Genomic DNA, 18,359 nt, shown 5'->3' with positions numbered 1-18,359 from the left:
CTAAGATATGAGATACTCGCTTTTAAACAAGAGCCAAATGAACCGCTTTATGAGATTTGGGAAAGGTATCGGACGATGGTTAAAGAATGTCTGAACAATGACATGACCGAAGTCATGATCCAACAAACATTCTACTGTGGCATCAACACTACCAACCAATGTGTAGTTAACCAACTCGCCGGGGGAAACTTCATGAACACGCCTTATGTTGAGGCTTGTGAAATACTTTATGAGATGTCGGATACCGGCGTTGCAAAGTCGAGCTAATATGCCACAAGGTTCTCCCAATGTCATTCACCTACACAAAGAGCTCCATGACTACGACCAAGTAATAGCCGAGTTAACTACGACCATGAACCAGTTGGCCAAATCGCAGTTACAACAAGTTCAAGGGCCAAAAAAAGTGAATGTCATGGAAAGGGTGAATATGATGGTCAACAAGAGGAGGCAACGAGGTCAACAAGTTCAAAGAAATCCGGATTAATTTGAGCAAAGTGGTAGTGGTTATAATCAAGATGACGTGTATGATGATCAAAGTGAAGAGGTTCAATATGTGAACAACTACCAAGGTCAAGGGGGCAACGTTCCGAATCAATAACAGTGGAGATCCCAAGGAAATTAAGGAAATCAAAATCAACAAGGAAATTGGAATAGTGGCAACAACAACAACCAAAGCAATTGGTCGAACACCAATCCAAATTGGGGTGACAAAGGAAACCAAGGCAACTGGGTGGCAATAACAATAGCAATTAGGGAGGCAATAACAACCAAGGGGGTTGGAACAACAATAATCAAGGGAATCGGGGGTCGGGCTTTCAAAGGCCTCCGATGTATCAACAACCTAACAACCCGCTCTATATCCATCATAAGGTCCTATCTCGTCTAACAATGAGATGGGACGGATTGAGACAATGCTTGAGCAAATGATGAAGAAAATCACTGACTCTGATGCCCAATTGGCATCTCACAATACTTCTATCCGCAACTTGGAGGTCCAACTTGGCCAAATTTCTCAAGCTTTGAATACTCGCCCTAAGGGGCACTACCTAGTGACACGGTAGTAAACCCGAAAGGAGGGAACAATATGGGCCATGTTATGGCAGTGACTACAAGAAGTGAAGGAGGTAGAGTTGCTAGTACCTCTAATCCAAGAAAGGTTGTGAATGATGTTGATACCCAATTTTTCCTCATATATTTTTAATACATATATATACTTTCAAAATAGCACATATGTAGTTATGAGCATGCATAAACATTTTTATAATTTTTCTATAATTTTAAAAGCTCCAAATCAATTTATTTCTTCTTTTTTTTATTTATAAAATATCCAATAATTATCTTTCATATTACTTTTGTGGTGATTTAGCCCTTTAAATTCATTATTTATGCCAACGTAGTGTTTAAATATTTTTTGTGTAATTTTTTGTAATTGCATTTACATTTTTAGGCTAAATTGCACATCTTTACAATAATAGCCCATATTAATGTATAATTACATTATTTATGCATAAAATGGTCTTTTATATTTTTAAAATGTTAAATAACTATATTTAATTATTTTAGCACACAAAAAATGTTTTTGGTACTCACTTATTATTTTTATAAATTATTTAGTTATTAAAAGTGGCTATTTAAAACCTGGCCTATTTTTTATTTCAATTCTAGCCCTAATTCAACCCAATACCAGCCCAATCCCAATTTAAGTTTACCCATCCCAAACCCTGAAGACCTAATCCGGCCCTAAAACCCTTTAATCTCGGTTGTTGATCATAAGATCAACGGCCACAAATAACCTTTACCCAAAATAAACCAAACGACCCCCCCAAACCCTTTCATTTTCCACCATCCGCTGACCCTAAATTCCTCCCATCTCTCAAATGATCTCAAACCTAACCCTAATTGAACCTCACCATCACTCATGTATGGCTATCTATGGTAGTTTCTCACCACCCACCAGGCCCATATTAGCCTCTCTAACGTTGGTATTGCCATCTTCAGGGCCCTCAAGGGACCAGGGTTAGTTGGCTTGCATCTATGGCTCCTTTCTCGCCTGTTTCAGGTTGTTCCAGTATGATTCCAAGTAAGATCGTCCCACATCGACTATAATCTATGGGTTTCTAAGCATGTTTCTTTACCTCTGTGTTGTTCTCTTCGAAAACCCTAATTTCTTTCTTTTGAACCTCTTATATCTGTACAGATCTGAGATGATTTAGACTTGTTTCATATGAGTTTTACAATAATCTTGTGATTCTTTACAAGAATCGTATGATTTTCGAGTGATTCTTCATCTTTCTCTAAACTAGGGTTTCTGAGATTTCTTTTTCAAAACAGTTGGTAATTTTTTGAGTGTTTGATCTTTCGCTTCTTATGTGTTTGACTGATTTTGTAAGTTTGCTACAACCTTAACTCGTTTGTACTGAAAACCCTAATTTTCTGATGTTTCTTTGTTTGGCTTCTGAGTACTGGTGTACTAATTGTGTTCTTGCCTTGTTTCTTGTGATTTCTCTTTAGCCATTTGAATGTCTCATGGTTTCCTTGTCCTAATATGCCTTTACTGAATTTCTTAGTTCAACCTTTCACTGATTATATATGTTTGTGTTCATCCTGACTATTCATCTTGAATTAGTGTCGATTTAACTATTTGTTGTGTTAAAATTATGTGTCGAATCCTGACTATTCATTTCTTACCTTATTTTATCCGCTAAACTTGCTGACTCTTTCATGATTTTCTCTTTGATTGAACCCATGATTATTCTGAAGTCCTTATTTCTTGGTTTGATTTGAACGTTTTTTCCTTAAAAAAAACTTTCGATTCTTACTTCTCTACTCGGTTTAATTGAACTGCTTGCCTTAATTAATTTTCCCTCGCCTTATTTATTATTTTGATGATTCTTACTGATTGTTTCCTTAATTGAAACCCATGTGCATTCATCCCTAGTTACCTACTCTATACTTAAGTTGTATTCGATTTCCTTCCTTAAGTATCTGTCCGCTTTTACCATTGATTGATTATCCCTTGATTAAAGGGAAGACTCACTGATTTTACATGTGATTGATTCCCTGAATTTCTCTAATTGCTACTTAATTGATCCCTTACCTTATTTTGCTAAGCTTTTGATTACTATATAAACTCCTTCATATTCTCACTTCTGACAATGAACATTAGTTCACAAAAGCACACTTACACTCTAAAGCTCTCTTTTTCTCCTCTGTTACTTGTGACATTCATTGGTATAGCCGGCTGAAAGCCAATGCTAGATATTGGAACTACATCTGCTTTATATTCTGCACTCTCTTCTTCAATTGGTATGCCTCTAGTTAAATTTTTAAATCCAAACCCTATATGTTTCATTCCTGCACTAGTTCATCAGCTATGAATCCAACTTGTATTCCTACTTACTTCTTTGCCTAGCATGTCTAAACTCTGTCGTGCTCAATGTATGATTAGCATATCTACACTTCACCTAGTTATTTGATACTTAACCAGTCTGTTTGAGAATACTTGTTCAATCCCTCAATTATGTGATCATGTTGGCTATTTGATGTATGACCCTACCTGTATGTTTAAGACATGTCAGGCTTTCTGTAATCTATATCTTAACTATTTACTATCCATGACCAGCCTGCTAAGTCTCTAAGACTCTAAGTGTCTTACACAATTTGTTGACTATATGTTTCCTCTATACCCTATCCATGTACCCCCAATGTGACTCTTCTGTGCCCCAATCCCATTACCCCTTGTGAGATCAATTTGTTGAGTATTTCTGAATTTGGATGTTTATGACCAATTGATTGTCTGCTGTCTTCAAAAGAGTTTTGGCACTCTTCTCAAACTGTCTTTTACCACCAAACTATCTCATGTTTCAGAAAACCTTTTTCACTTCTAAAGTCATCTTTGTACTATTTTTAAAACTATATCAAGCACTCTCACTTCACTCTTAGAATACTAGGTTCTGCCCCTCTGACATGTGTACTGCCTTGAGATCCTTGAGATCTTTCTGAACTCTGGCATATCAGAGCTGGCCTTTTCACACTGCACCTAAATCAGTTATTATTTGAGAAAAGGTCTAGGTGTGAGCACTGCCCGAGATCCTTGAGGTCCTTAGGGAACTCTGACACACCTAGACATGGAATTGACTATGAACGTTGGGCATTTGAGGCTATTGGAGGCTTGAAAATCATTTGGGCCTACTGAAGGCTCCCTATAGATTAATTTCTGTTTATTTATGTAATTTCTTATTTCAACTCATTGGTCTGTAATAATTATTATAAACAAACAGTGGAGTGATTAGTGAAAAAGGGAGGGTAGTATATATTGTGGGTAAAATTGGGTAGATACCATGCCTATAGGGTCCATGCTGATTCAAATGTGTTTGTTATGTTTGCTTTACTTCCACACAATTAGAAACCATGACTATATGATCTAAAATGGCTTTAATAATAGAGATTATGTCTATAGGATTAAAAACCAGCTACATAGAAATCATGTCTATAGGATTAAAAAGTCAACTCTATAGAAATCATGCCTATAGGGTTAAAAACTCAGCTCTATAGAAATCATGCCTATAGGAGTTTCACTTTAGTTAAATGTATGCTATTTATTTTACCTCATACTTAATTAGAAGTCATGCCTATAAGACTTAAAACAGTTCAGTCAGTTCAATTCGTGATTATGTATTATGAAGTGGTTTAATTAACTAAATCTGTCCGCTTCTTAAAAAGGTTTTCAAACGCTGCCTCAATTAATACCGCTAGAAAAACATGTTTACAGGATCTCAAATTGTCCGTTTAAAATTGTTCACTATTTTACTACATTCATAATCAATATAGATATCATGCTTTTAGGACATCACTATTATGCGCTTAGGCAAGCCTATTGGGCGATTAAAAATCTCGCAACTATAAAACTGCGCTTTGTTATTTGAGATTGCTCACATTCAACAGGTTTAAAATCAGTAGGCAACCTGAATAGGTCTTTGACACTTTGGTTCTGATTCAATGTTGTATAATCTCAGCTCACCTAGCTATCATGTTCTAGGGTTTTTCTCTTAAATACTTGAAACTGTTGTTTGAGACGTGCACTTACCTATTATGTTTGTGGAGGTGAATGTGAGCCTGTATTTGTTCTCTTTAAATGTTGTCTTAATTGTTTTTGATTGACGCCTAGACTTTTATCCTTTAAAATCTTAGGAAGTTCTAGAACTACCTAAATTAGAGGTCCTAAATACCTCCAGGGCCATGAGAAAGGGATTGGTAGTGCACGCATAGGATATTTTCAAGGTTACTAGAATGCTTTAGGCTATAACCAAGGGGATGGAATTGGGTAGTAAGGATATGATGACTGCGCGCTAATTCACATGTAGCCCCTCATTGAGGAGTGATTACCGTGCATTGTGTAGGGTGATCCTGTAGGCTAACCAATCTAGGATCCCTCTTTCCCAATTCCCGTTGTTTAAATAAATTTACTTTCTTTTATATATGTACAAGTTGTTCAAACCTTTTCTTTTATTTCATTACTTGAATCATACAAGTGCTTAAAAATGCCAAAACATGCCTTTATTTGCAAGTATGTGTTAAAACTATTTATTTGTTAAAAGGACTAATTCGCATAAGTATAAGTTTGGCCAGGACCCACCGTTTTTGACCGCGAGGGGTGCCTAACACCTTTCCCTTAAGGTTATTTCTAGCCCTTACCCTAAATCTCTGATAATGCAAACTAATCTAAGAGTTAATCGCTCCAGGTGCCCTAACGCACCATAATCCGTTAGGTGACGACTCTTCAAATACCCAAATCCCAAAAGGAAATTAGTTATTACCCCCATGAACGTCGAAATTCGGACTTTCTCCGCGGAGGAAAAAAGGGGGCGCGACATCATGGCGACTCTGCTAGGGATTTCTTTATTCTTGAAACTGACTTGTCTCCTTGTTTTCTTTTTCCCTAACTTCCTTTCAATTATTTAAATACTATATTTATCATTTTCCTACATGCAAATACCTGACAACGTGCTTTTTATTTTTGCATAACTCATGCTCCACATCATATTCCACTCGTGCGTATTAAATCCTATAACAACGTTTGATGAGTGGTTGCGCTATTCCAATTTATTACCCTTAAATTCGGAAATGCTTATTTACGGTAAAACTGGTCGATCAGTGGTGCAGTCGACGGTTCCGTGCCTTTCCCCCTCAAATTGTCCGCTTAAGGGTACCAGTCTAGACCCTCATAATAACCTTACTTTGATTGAAATTGTGCATGCATCATGGTCAAACCTAGACGGATTAATATGTTGTCCACATAATGATCCTTTAAGATGAGCTTTATCCAAAAGTCCACCGGGGTTTCCATAATCCCAACGGACACAACCACGCTCTATGCATTAATTTGGAGAACTAAATGCCAATATGTTAATCATGAATGTACAAATAGTCGAGTCTGGTAGGGGAGAAGGGCCTACCTTTTTTTTTTGTTTTGCAGAAAATGAGGCACGAGGTCCCCAGATTCGGTATGGTCAGCAACATTCCACCATTGCTACTAGACTGGTGGGAGGACCTTTCCTCAAGTGACAAGAAACATGTAAGAAAGTACCTGGGAAATTTGCCTTCCATGCTAGACATTCAGCCAAACAACAGGTTGATCGAGGCTGCCACTTTGTTCTAGGATAGTGAAAGGTCTGTATTCCGTTTCGGCGACATAGAAATGGCTCCACTCCTCGAGGAAATTGGGGGATTTGCGGGATTGACCTGGGATAGCCCTGGGTTGTTGGTACCGGAGAACCGTACTGGTAAGGGGTTCCTAAAGATGATGGGGTTGAAGGAAAATGCTAACTTGGGATTCCTGGAGAAGTCCTACATACCCTTCGAATACCTGTACGAGATACATGGCCATAGCAAGTCCTACCGTACCTTCCACGACGAGCTCTCTATCACTTCTCTAGGACACATCCGCCGCAGAGTGTTCGTGTTCATCGTATGCTTCTTGGGCTTGATAGTATTCCCAATGAAAAGGGAAAGAATCCATACTAGGTTGGCCATGGTCGCCAAGACTTTGATGGAGGGGATCAATGGGCAAACATACACTATAGTCCCCATGATCATAGCCGACATCTACAGGGCTCTGGAGCGCTATCAAAGAGGGGTCAAGCATTTCGAGGGTTGTAACCTGTTGCTGCAATTGTGGTTATTAGAACATCTTCAAAAAGGTCACTATCGCCAAGAATTTCCGTAAAAGGCTTGGAACGACCATATTGCCTTCCATCACCCCAAGCGGATGACTTACATTCCGGACAGGTTTGCTCAGCCAGAAAGCGCCAAAGAGCGGGTAGAGTTCTTCGACAATCTAACCAAGGAACAGGTGCAATGGATGTTTGAATGGTTCCCAACAGACGAATTCATCATCAGATCTAGGGACGCTCCACACTTGGTGCTGATTGGGTTGAGAGGGATATACCCTTATGTCCTTATCCGAGTCATGAGGCAAGCAGGCAGGAAATAGGTTGTACCCAGGATCACCAAAATGAGCCATTTTAGAGTAGACTTTCAGGATGATGATGTCCCTTACAAGTGCAGTTGAACTTGATTGATGAAAAGAGATTGACAGCTGTGTGTCATGGCCAGTTATATCAAAAGAGAATGGCAAGAGCATACAACAAAAAGGTGTGTCTCCGGAAGTTTGAAGTGGGCCAGCAAGTGCTGAAACGCATCCTCCCACATCAGGCTGAGGCAAAGGGCAAGTTCGCCCCGAATTGGCAAGGGTCATTCATTGTAACCAGAGTGTTGTCCAATGGCGCTTTATGTTTAACAGATATCGAAGGGAGATGCGTCGACATGGCTATCAATTCAGACGCAGTTAAGAGATATTATGTATGATTTCTTTTAATTGTAATTGTTGTTTGTTTGTACTTGACATTTATCGGAGAATAAAATGACGGAGGCAATTCTTTCTTCTATCCAAACACTTTAACCTTTACTTTCCCTTTTGAGCCTTATTTATTATTTCATACCCCTCTTTTGGAATTAGTAATGAAAATGAAAGAAAAGATAAGAGAAAGATAATGATAATAAAGACAAAAGAAAAGTCACAAGAAAAACAAAGGAATTGGGAATTACGTTTGACCTGATTCCTCAAAGAAGGATACGTAGGCGCCTCACGGCTCGGTCATAGTGTAACATAGTATGCATAGTGTAACATAGTGTGCCATAGTGTAACAAAACAATAAAAATCCCCAAGCAAGAAAAACTGGGGCAAAAGTTTGTGTTTGTAATTTTGGAAAGAAAGTTTGATTCCAAGAGTTGTACTGTTTTACCCATCAAAATTATTTTTGAATCTTTTGATACCCCTTTTCCTTTTAGCCATACACGAAAACCCATATTGATGTCCAAAAAAGACCTCCCGATCAGTAGCCGAGAAGTGCCAAGTCATGCAAACGGAAGTCGGGGATAATACCCCGATCCCCAGTAGAGAAGAGGATCATAAACTGGAAATGAATTGATAGCCGAAAAGAATCCCCAGCAGAGAGAGTCATATCGGTAACACTCCAATCCCTAGCTTGAAAAATAAAATAAAATGAGAGAGTCTTATCGGTGAAAACCTCCACAGGCACCATAAGGCGACAAAAGTTGAGAGAAATAAAATGAGAGAGTCTTATCGGTGAAAACCTTCACAGGCACCATAAGACGACGGAAGATGAGAGAAACAAAACGAGAGAGTCTTATCGGTGAAAACCTTTACAGACACCATAAGACGACGGGAGTTGATAGAAACGAGAGAGTCTTATTAGTGAAAACCCCTCGAAGGGCACTATGAGGCGACAAGACAAGATTGGCAGAAAGGATCCGCATTTGGAAAAGAGTTGAGTGCTTGTTTATCCCCAGTAAGATGACGTCGTACGAAAGATTGATTGATACAAATAGACTGGGTTGGTTAATCTGAAATGCACGACATGATTGTTGGGATCGGTTATATCATTCATATAAGTTCTTTTCTTTCCTTTTCCCCAGCATTTGTTCAGAAAGATTTCTTCTTTTTCTATTTTTTGAAATCATCACTTTTTCATTTCTTGGTTTAAAAACTTTGCCTCCCCAGCAGTTTGTTTTTGAAAAGGATTTTCAGAGCTTACTACCAGTTGCCAAAATAGTGCAAAGCAAAATGCGAATAGGACAAGCCAAAGATAAGGCGACAAAGCGAAAAGAAGTTTGTCGCAAGACCAAATGATGAATGGGTCTAGATCCCAAGAGGACCAAATTTCCAGGGGAAGATTGGAGAAAAACAGAAAAGCAACAGTTAAAAGGTTATGAGAATCCCCAGCAGATTTGCGAGATGCAGGAATAACTCCGACGGATTATCAACCAAGTTCCGCGATGGTCGGACAACACAGAGCGGGGAAGGAAGAGGAAAGAAAAATAATCCCCAGCAGGAATATCATCCCCAGCAAATAATATCATCCCCAACAAGTTTTGTAATAAAGCAGGGAAAGGTAAAAGGGAAAAACCATCCCCAACAGAAGTGGCACGACCACTCACCACATTTTAAACTAACAAATTTTTCTTTAATTTGAAGAAAGGAAAGGAAATATTATTGACAGCAGGAAGACATGGCCACAAAGAAGATTATCAAACTGGGGCAGAAAATTTTCTCTCATTGCGAAAATTTTCTTGAGATCAGATAGCTACTTGGGGAAGAAGGAAGATAACACGAGTTTTGAAGGAAGTAAAATCCCCAGCAGTATACGAGAAAAGGCAATACAAGTTTTAAAAAAAAGCAATCTTGGAAGAAGCAAGATAACCCAAAGTTTTAAAGGTAGTGGCCTTTGAATCAGTATCATCCCCACCATTGTTAAAAGTAGGAGAGCAACTGGTCTTAAAGGAGGAATATAATTCCCCAGCAGTGTTATTCCCGGCAGGTTTCAGGGAAGTGAAAGCACCAGCTTTAAAGGAAGTAGTCTTTGAAGAAGGAAAATAACATATTTGTGAATAAAATATCGGTGTTATCCCCTGCAGTTTTCAGAGGAATAAAACACCAGTTTTGAGGGAAGCAGTCCTGAAAGAAGATGATTCAAGTTAAAGGAGTCAGGAGCCCGCCTGGAGAATGAAGGTGTTATATGTTTAAGAAGTTGTTGAGGTCATGAGCCTGCCTGGAGAATGGAGGCTGAATTATTTTGCTGATGAAGTTAGGAGCCCACCTGGAGAATGGAGGCTGAATTATCTTTAAATTGTTGTTGGAGTCAGGAGCCCGCCTGGAGTATGGAGGCTAATTTACTTTCAAAGTTGTTGTTGGAGTCAGGAGCCCGCCTGGAGAATGAAGGCTGATTTATTTTCAAAATTGCTGATGAAGTCAGGAGCCCGCCTGGAGAATGGAGGCTGAATTATTTATGCTGATGAAGTCAGGAGCCCGCCTGGAGAATGGAGGCTGAATTATTTTTGCTGATGAAGTCAGGAGCCCGCCTGGAGAATGGAGGCTGATTTATTTTCAAAATTGCTGATGAAGTCAGGAGCCCGCCTGGAGAATTGAGGCTGAATTATTTTTGCTGATGAAGTCAGGAGCCCGCCTGGAGAATGAAGGCTGAATTATCTTTAAATTGTTGTTGGAGTCAGGAGCCCGCCTGGAGAATGAAGGCTACATTAGCTTTACATTTCAAGTTGGAGTCAGGAGCCCGCCTGTAGAACAGAGGAATACATTTTAAGTTCGAAGTCAGGAGCCCGCCTGTAGACAGAGGACTATACTCAAGTTCAAGTTAGAAGGCAATAATACGGAGGGTTACAACAAAATACCCCAGCATAAAATCCACCGCAGAAAGCAGAAAGCAGGGCAACAAGAGCAAGACGGGAATAGATAAGATTTTGGAATTCCTAGTTTAGTCTAGCTTCTTGTTTTTCTTTTAGCAACAGTGTAATAAGGAGATCGAAAAGGAGGTGTGACAGCTCTGGCGACTCTGCTGGGGATGCTCCTTCTTCCCGATGATCCTTATTCACAAATTTCTCAACTGCTGTTTTTTGGTTTTTCTCCATACTTTCCCTAAAATCCCAGACCAAAATAAGGGCATGCAGCAGCAGTAACAACAAAATTACAGTCCCATGGTAGTCTCAACTACCAAAACTTTCCGAACTACATTGACCTGATTCCTTTTTAACCAAGGATATGTAGGAAACCTTTGAAGCAGAGGTTCGGTCAAATCTTTCAAAGATTGTTTCCCACGGAGTATTCGAAACAGGCAAAAATCGCTCTTATCCGCTCGCTTTATCTTTGCAAGTAAACTCTTCGAGTTTACGAGCAAAGAGGGGCAGCTGTGAGCACGTGATTTTTGCCCTATATGAGAATTACTCCCAAAAAATTCAAAATAAAATAATTTTGTTTGTTTGCAATTGTTGCGAATTTGTGTTATTTTTCTTGTATTGTTTGCATTTGTCTGTGCATGGTTATTTGTTAAATTAATAAAAAATACAAAAATATGTTGCATTTTTATTTAGGATTTAATTCTACAATTAGAAGTAATTAAGTGTTTTACAAAGCAAAAAAATCACAAAAAATATGTACTTTGCATTTTTAGCATTTAATATCCAAATCGTGTGATTTTATTTTTCATTGGTATTTAATTGTGTGTGTTAATTGTTATTAAAAGTTAATTAGTGCTTTTTATAATTTAATTTAGTTATATAAGTCAATTTAGGTTTTTTCGTTTTGAGAAAAAAGAAATTAAAAAAAAGGAAATAAGAAGAAAAATAAACAAGTAGAAAAGAACAAAAAAAATAGGGAAATCGGACTGGACCAACGTATTGGGCCAGTTTTTAGCCCAAATCAACACTATCCCACCCGGTCCAAATCTTCAGGTCTCACAGGATGATGAAACGACGTAGTATAAGAGCCAAACTACGTTGTTTTGTACTTGGCATTTATCGGAGAATGAAATGACGGAGGCAATTCTTCCGTCTATCCAAACACTTTAACCTTTACTTCCCCCTTTGAGCCTTATTTATTATTTCATACCCCTCTTTTGGAATCAGTAATGAAAATGAAAGAAAAGAGAAGAGAAAAATAATAAAGGTTAAAGTGTTTGGATAGAAGAAAGAATTGCCTCCATCATTTCATTCTCCAATAAATGCCAAGTACAAACAAACAACAATTACAATTAAAAGAAATCATACATAATATCTCTTAACTGCGTCCGAATTGATAGCCATGTCGATGCATCTCCCTTCGATATCTGTTAAACATAAAGCGCCACTGGACAACACTCTGGTTACAATGAATGTCCCTTGCCAATTCGGGGCGAACTTGCCCTTTGCCTCAGCCTGATTTGGGAGGATGCGTTTCAGTACTTGCTGGCCCACTTCAAACTTCCGGAGACGCACCTTTTTGTTGTATGCTCTTGCCATTCTCTTTTGATATAACTGTCCATGACACACAGCTGCCAATCTCTTTTCATCAATCAAGTTCAACAGCTCCAAACGGGTTTTGTACCTAGGTTGCCTGATTATCTATTTCTGATTGATTGATGTCAGTTGTTGTAGGCAATCGGTTAATTAGTTTTCGTCGATTAATTCGTTCTTATTTGTAAACCAATAAGTTCGTCAAATGGTTGTTATGTGTGCTTGATTTGTGGACACTTAGCTTCAGGGCATTGTCAATAGGCTGACAATGATCCTGCATTCATGTTCATTTTGATTCAATTTTCAGTTTCAGTTTTAATGATTCTGTTGAGTTATGTGTTGTGATTTAAATTCAGTTCATTGGTTTCAATTGGAACTCAACCTTAGTCATTTAGTTGTCAAGAGGATTGGTTATAGTTGTTAGTCATGTTTAGTTTTAAATCATTGTTAGCTTGAACAGATTTTGTTAAAAGGTTTTAATACGGATGAATAGATTGTATTAGGGGAAGTAATATTAAGGGGTTTCAGGGGTGATTTGGGAATGGAACAGTTAGAGTAATATTTCAATGTTAGTGACTTGTTAGTGGGGTATTAAATGTTCTTAAATTAATAAGGTAATGGGAAACAAGAGGGAATGGGGGCTGAAAATAAGGAAAAAAGCTTTCCTTAGTGGGGTTTAAGTGAAAAATGCAGATTTTTAGTGGGGAAGGGGGTCGGACAATGAAGTTGGAAAGAGAGGGTAGGTCTGGATGGCTATATAAGAGAGAAGGATTAGGGCTAAAGGGGGATTTTTTTTGATTTCGAGGTATTACTAAAGAGTTTAAAAAGAGAAAACAAAAAAAAAAGATCCTGTTTTCATTGCATCTGTAGGAGGAACTCGAACTCTGAACATTGAATTCAATTCCCTTTGATTGATTGAGTGGTTCAGTGGTCTATTGGTTCAGTTTTAGGTTTAATATACGCTTGGTTGAGTTTGTTTGTGGTGATATTGGTTGCTGCTGTTTTGGTCTTTTTACAAACTTTCTGGGCTGTGTCGGTAGCCGTTTGGAACTCCCAATTGCTGTTGTTGAACTGTTGTTGTATTGCTGCCCATATTACTGTTGTTGCTGATCTCTCTTCTACTTTTATTTCTGTTCCAATTCCAGGTACATGCTTCGAATTCCCTTGATGTAAGTTCAACCTTGGAGTGAAAAATGTAGTTTTATGCCAGAGTTGAGTTCATTTGAATATTTGTAGTTATAGTTCGTTAAAGATTGTACTTATTTAGTTTTTTTAACTAGTTGGCTTGTTGACATGATATGGACTGCACGGATTTGAACTAGGACTGTTTATATTACATGAATAATAGACGACTGTATAATTAGGACTATTTATAAGTTGTTTGGGCTGCTTGATTCCGGGACTATTTGGATTTTGGAATATGATTATGTAATAGTCATATTGGTTTAGTGTGGTTTTGTAGTATAATTTTGAAATAAGAAGCAAGCTGAAAGCTGAAACAGGAAAGTGTTTTTCGAATTCATGCATTTCGCCTGCACTAATAAAATTGAGTTGAAATCAGCAAGTATGGGTTTAAATGTGGTTATTGATTAAGAGTGCATCCGTATTTTATATTTTGTTAAGAAATTAAACTTGTATCTGTGTATTCTCGTAAAATTCTCTTTTTTTATATATATTTTATAAGGCATACATTTATGTAAGTTTTAGACAATATTGTCATTAGTGAGTTTAGACAAGTTTTAGACAATATTTTGTAATGCGTAAACTTGTATCGTTGTAGTTTAGACAAGTAATATATTTTAGTTGTAATAATAGTGTTATGATACACGTTTTCAATATGATAGTAATAGACATTGGTCAATAGTTAACACGAGATTGGAAATTAATGGTAATGTGTTATTAAGCTAATAATTGTAACCATTGTTAATTAGTTAACTGATTAGAAAAGTATTGCTTGTATTTGGAGATGAAAGCCGGCTGTCCCACGGGTAGGCCTTGGAGGCCCGATGCAGATTAATTATAAGTTTCTTTCTTAAAGGGGAAGCCACTCTTAAACAAATTAATTAGGACTTTTTTTTTTTACTTTAGAGACAATAAAACAGCAAATTATAGTTGCTTTAGGCTTATTTTAAAAAATAAAAATAAAAAAAGGAGACGAGCCTCACCAAATAAAACGCACAAGATGCGGGGTTCTCAATAAAGGAATATCATGAATACATAGAATTCGGGATGGGTCGTTTAGCAGATTTCACGGCCTTCTCCAAAGAAATAACGTGTGAGTCACTGTCAGGCGCGCTTTTAATGATTTACTTTCTTAAACTCGGGTCCACATTTATGTGACCCAAATCTAAATCTCAACGGAGTCGAAATGTGTCGATAACCACGGGTACATTGATGTGACGGGGTTCGAGATACGTTTCCACAATGTTGCAATTCTTTGTTAAAATAATAATGATAATAATAAAAACGTTTTAAGTTAAAATTTGCACATAGGTTCATAATTGTATAAAAATTAGATAATTAAGTCGAATATGACAGTTGAGCGACCGTGCTAGAACCACGGAACTCGGAAATACCTAACACCTTCTCCCGGATTAACAGAATTCCTTATCCGGATTTCTGGTGCGCAGACTGTTAAACAGAGTTAATCTTTTCCTCGATTCGGGATCCAACCGGTGACTTGGGACACCATAAATCTCCCAAATGGCGACTCTGAATTAAATAATAAATCCCGTTTCGATTGTCCTTCAATTGGAAAAACTCCCTCTGTGCCCCTTTGCGGTGGCGCAGGCGAAAAGGAGGTGTGACAGCTCTGGCGACTCTGCTGGGGACATAAAACCCAGAATCTTTGGTTCAGGGTTCAGAATTCGAGCTTAGATGAATTGTTATATTTGGCTTTATTTATTATCTGATTTTATTACATGTTTTGTCCTAATGTGCTAAAATGTTGCTTTTACCGCTTTGATATTATCTGAACTGTATATATAAACTTCTAAGAAATCCCTCTCTTCTCTCTCTTGAGGAGTGCACGCTGGTCGTGACTTCTTTCTGTTAGTGTCATATCCCAAAATAGAACAAGGATTCGGAGGAGTTGCAAAATCGGATGATCTTTTGGTTACCGGTAAGCAGTTCCCATCCTCGGCTCGAGTGGTCCGCTCGGGTAAGCCAGGTCTAGAACAAACACCCAGGATGAACCTAGTATAACAAAACCTCATGTTGGATCCCTAGTAGGAACGCTTATTTGCATCATGTGCACTTGACTTAGGGGACTCAACACAGGGGTTGGGTCCGTCTAGGACAAGCAACCTGAAATGAAAATGACCATCATGCTGCATCCTGTTTGTTTTACGCATTTATTTGTTGTAGACTTGCGTGCTGACCGGCTTTTGAAAATACTGGAATGTCGGAAATAGCGAACTCTGCCAAAATAGCGAACTCTGCCAAAATTTTGTGAAAATGTTTTTTAGTGTAATTTATTTAAACAAGTCTTGTTGTCATAATTAGTTTATTGTCGTTGCCCGAACTACGCCGATTTGATTCTCACAGGATGTGAGATACGTAGGCAGCCCTCATCGGGTCCAACTTTCCCTTTTTGCAAAAATAGCCAAAAAAATGTCAAAATTTTTAATCTTTCGTCATAAATAAGTCGGGTGATTCCATTCTTGTAAAAATAGCCGAATGTCCCTAAAAAGACGCCGGAAGACTGTTTTTGCGAAAATAGCCACTTTTGGTCATTTTCAAGGTTTTGTCCGGTTGGTAAAACACAGCCTTTAAATCTTCTTCGAAGTGCTGAAAGACCGTATTGACAAGACCAGAGTTTTATTTAAATGTGTGTCAATTTTAGTTTATTCTTTCTTTGAGTCCAATGAGTGTTAATCACCCCAAACAAACATACAGAATGAGCTCGGGTCTAAGTTTGCCGGTAGCAGTTAGGAGCAAGATCCCTTTGGAGTTGCGCTTGTGGTGGGAGGATTTGGAAAAGTCAGAGCGAGATAAGATCAAATTACATCTGGGAGGTCTCGCCAGTTTGTTGAACGTCAGACCCAGATGTGACATCATAAAGGCTTTGGTTACATTTTGGGACCCGACCCACAGTGTATTCCACTTCTCAGATTTTGAACTCACCCCAACCTTAGAAGAGGTAGCAGGTTATATGGACATTACTGAGGGGCTAAGGCATAAATATCTGATTGCTCCAAGAGCCGTCAATTCGCACAAGTTTATGGATCTACTGAAGATAAGCAAGGGAGTCCCATACTCTGAGTTGGATAGAGGTTTTTCTACTCTGCAGTTCATATACCAGAGGTATGGGCATATAGGAGGGTTCGACGATCTGGAAAGTGGGGTTTGCAACAGAGGGAATCGGACAAAATGGGATGAACATAGGCGGTTCGCCTTCATGGTAGCATTCTTGGGCATTGTGGTGTTTCCTCGGAAAGATAGAAATATTGATTTGAAGGTGGCTGGAGTCGTCAAGGTCCTAATTACCACAACAAAAGCACGTTTGCCCCTATGATAGTGTCTGAGATATACCGAGCTCTCACAGCCTGTAAAGCCGGGGCAGATTTTTTTTGAAGGATGCAATTTGTTATTGCAGATGTGGATAATCGAGCACTTGTGTCATCATCCTCCGTATATGAGCTATAGATCTACAAACGAAGGTTGCATTGAAGGATATAACATGAGGGTTTCAGGGCTCAAATTGCCAGAAGGGTCCGAAGACTGGGTATCTTGCCTTCGCGCCATCACTGCAGCACAAATAGGGTGGACATTGGGTTGGCTTCCTGTTGAAGAAGTTGTGTACATGCCCGCCACGGGTCCTTACTTCCTCTTAATGGGACTCCTAGGCATTCAGCCTTATGCGCCTTACCGGGTGATGAGGCAGTTAGGGAGGTGTCAGGTGGTACACCCAGATGAAGATCTCAGTGTTTATGCAATCGAGGTTAGTACCAACGGCTAATTTCATGAAGAAACCGTTCATTCTATATGGAATGAATGCCAGTATTTAACGGTAAACACTCGAGTGCACGACCTATCCAGAGGAGAAGTCTCATCTGCTTATATCGCTTGGTACAGGAAGAGAGACGTTGTAAGAGATGAGCCAGAACGGCCAGCCAAAAAACCTCACATTCAAGAGTTCGTTGAGGCATCACAAGAACCGTGGGACTGGTTGGCCAAAGAGCGCGAATACCGGGCCAAAGTAGGCAAGCTGAAACAACAGATCAATGATCTGAAATTTGAGAACAGGGTGCAAGTTGCTGCCGATGAAGGAGAGAAGAACAAGTTAGCCCAAGAAAATAAGGCTCTCAAGGCTCAGATCCGACAAATGAGGATAGATGCTGACAATCAGCAAAGGAGTCGGTCGGATGAAAGATTGATTAACAGACTAAAGAAGGAAATCATTGAGCACCGGGATGACCTGAAGAAATCTGAGGGTGCCATAGCACAGCTCCGGGCACAATGGGCAAAAGTAACAAAAGAGCGCACACAGTACTTGCAGCAGGTGAAGAAGGAATATGAAAAAACCATCGCCAAACTAAAGGGAAAAATGACCACCCTCAAGGACAAGGCAGCTAAGTAAGCTGAAGCTTATGAAATCAAAAGTGGATACTGTTACGATTTACTGGCTCGGATGGAAGATGAAATACGGTAGCTACAAAGGCAGCATCTCCAGGATTCTCAGGTTTTGGGGGGTTGTAGTGATCAGATAAGGTGCCTGCTCATAGAAAAAGGTCGAACCGGGAACAAGATTGGGACTATTGCCCATGCCATCATTAGGAGGTGCCGAATGTGTGAAGACATGACCCGCACTACCTTCATGTCAGCAGTAATGATTTTCGTCAAGCGGACAATGTACGAACTGGAGCAACTTGAAAGGGATCTCGCACCTAAGCCCGCGGCAAGGCCGAACGATGCCTCGCGAGCACCAACTTTTGGAGCTTTAATGTATTCATAGTTCGAGTCATTGTTTTGTTTCTAGAGCCCGTGGTCTGTCT

The 18,359-nt window shown here is 39.0% G+C and overlaps 1 protein-coding gene across 1 annotated transcript; it reads left to right on the top strand.

Moving 5' to 3' along the window:
* The first annotated feature begins 893 nt into the window (after positions 1-893).
* On the top strand, positions 894-17,944 carry LOC138871831 (uncharacterized). The gene is made up of 3 exons (XM_070149738.1): positions 894-1,057; positions 17,440-17,532; positions 17,611-17,944. The coding sequence occupies exons 1-3, from the start codon at positions 894-896 to the stop codon at positions 17,942-17,944; spliced, it is 591 nt and encodes a 196-aa protein (XP_070005839.1).
* The last annotated feature ends 415 nt before the right edge of the window (positions 17,945-18,359 follow it).

This window comes from Nicotiana sylvestris, chromosome 6 (assembly GCF_000393655.2).
Source record: "Nicotiana sylvestris chromosome 6, ASM39365v2, whole genome shotgun sequence".
In the NCBI taxonomy this organism is placed as follows: domain Eukaryota; kingdom Viridiplantae; phylum Streptophyta; class Magnoliopsida; order Solanales; family Solanaceae; genus Nicotiana; species Nicotiana sylvestris.
This window is presented reverse-complemented; position numbering and strand designations above follow the sequence as displayed.

Bases quoted from the DNA above. Each gene is read 5' to 3' on its own strand.
- LOC138871831 (XM_070149738.1), top strand. From the start codon at position 894: ATGGGACGGATTGAGACAATGCTTGAGCAAATGATGAAGAAAATCACT. The intron at 1,058-17,439 runs GTAGTAAACCCG...CGCTTGGTACAG, and splicing joins GGGCACTACCTAGTGACACG to GAAGAGAGACGTTGTAAGAG. The intron at 17,533-17,610 runs GTTGGCCAAAGA...ATTTGAGAACAG, and splicing joins TCACAAGAACCGTGGGACTG to GGTGCAAGTTGCTGCCGATG.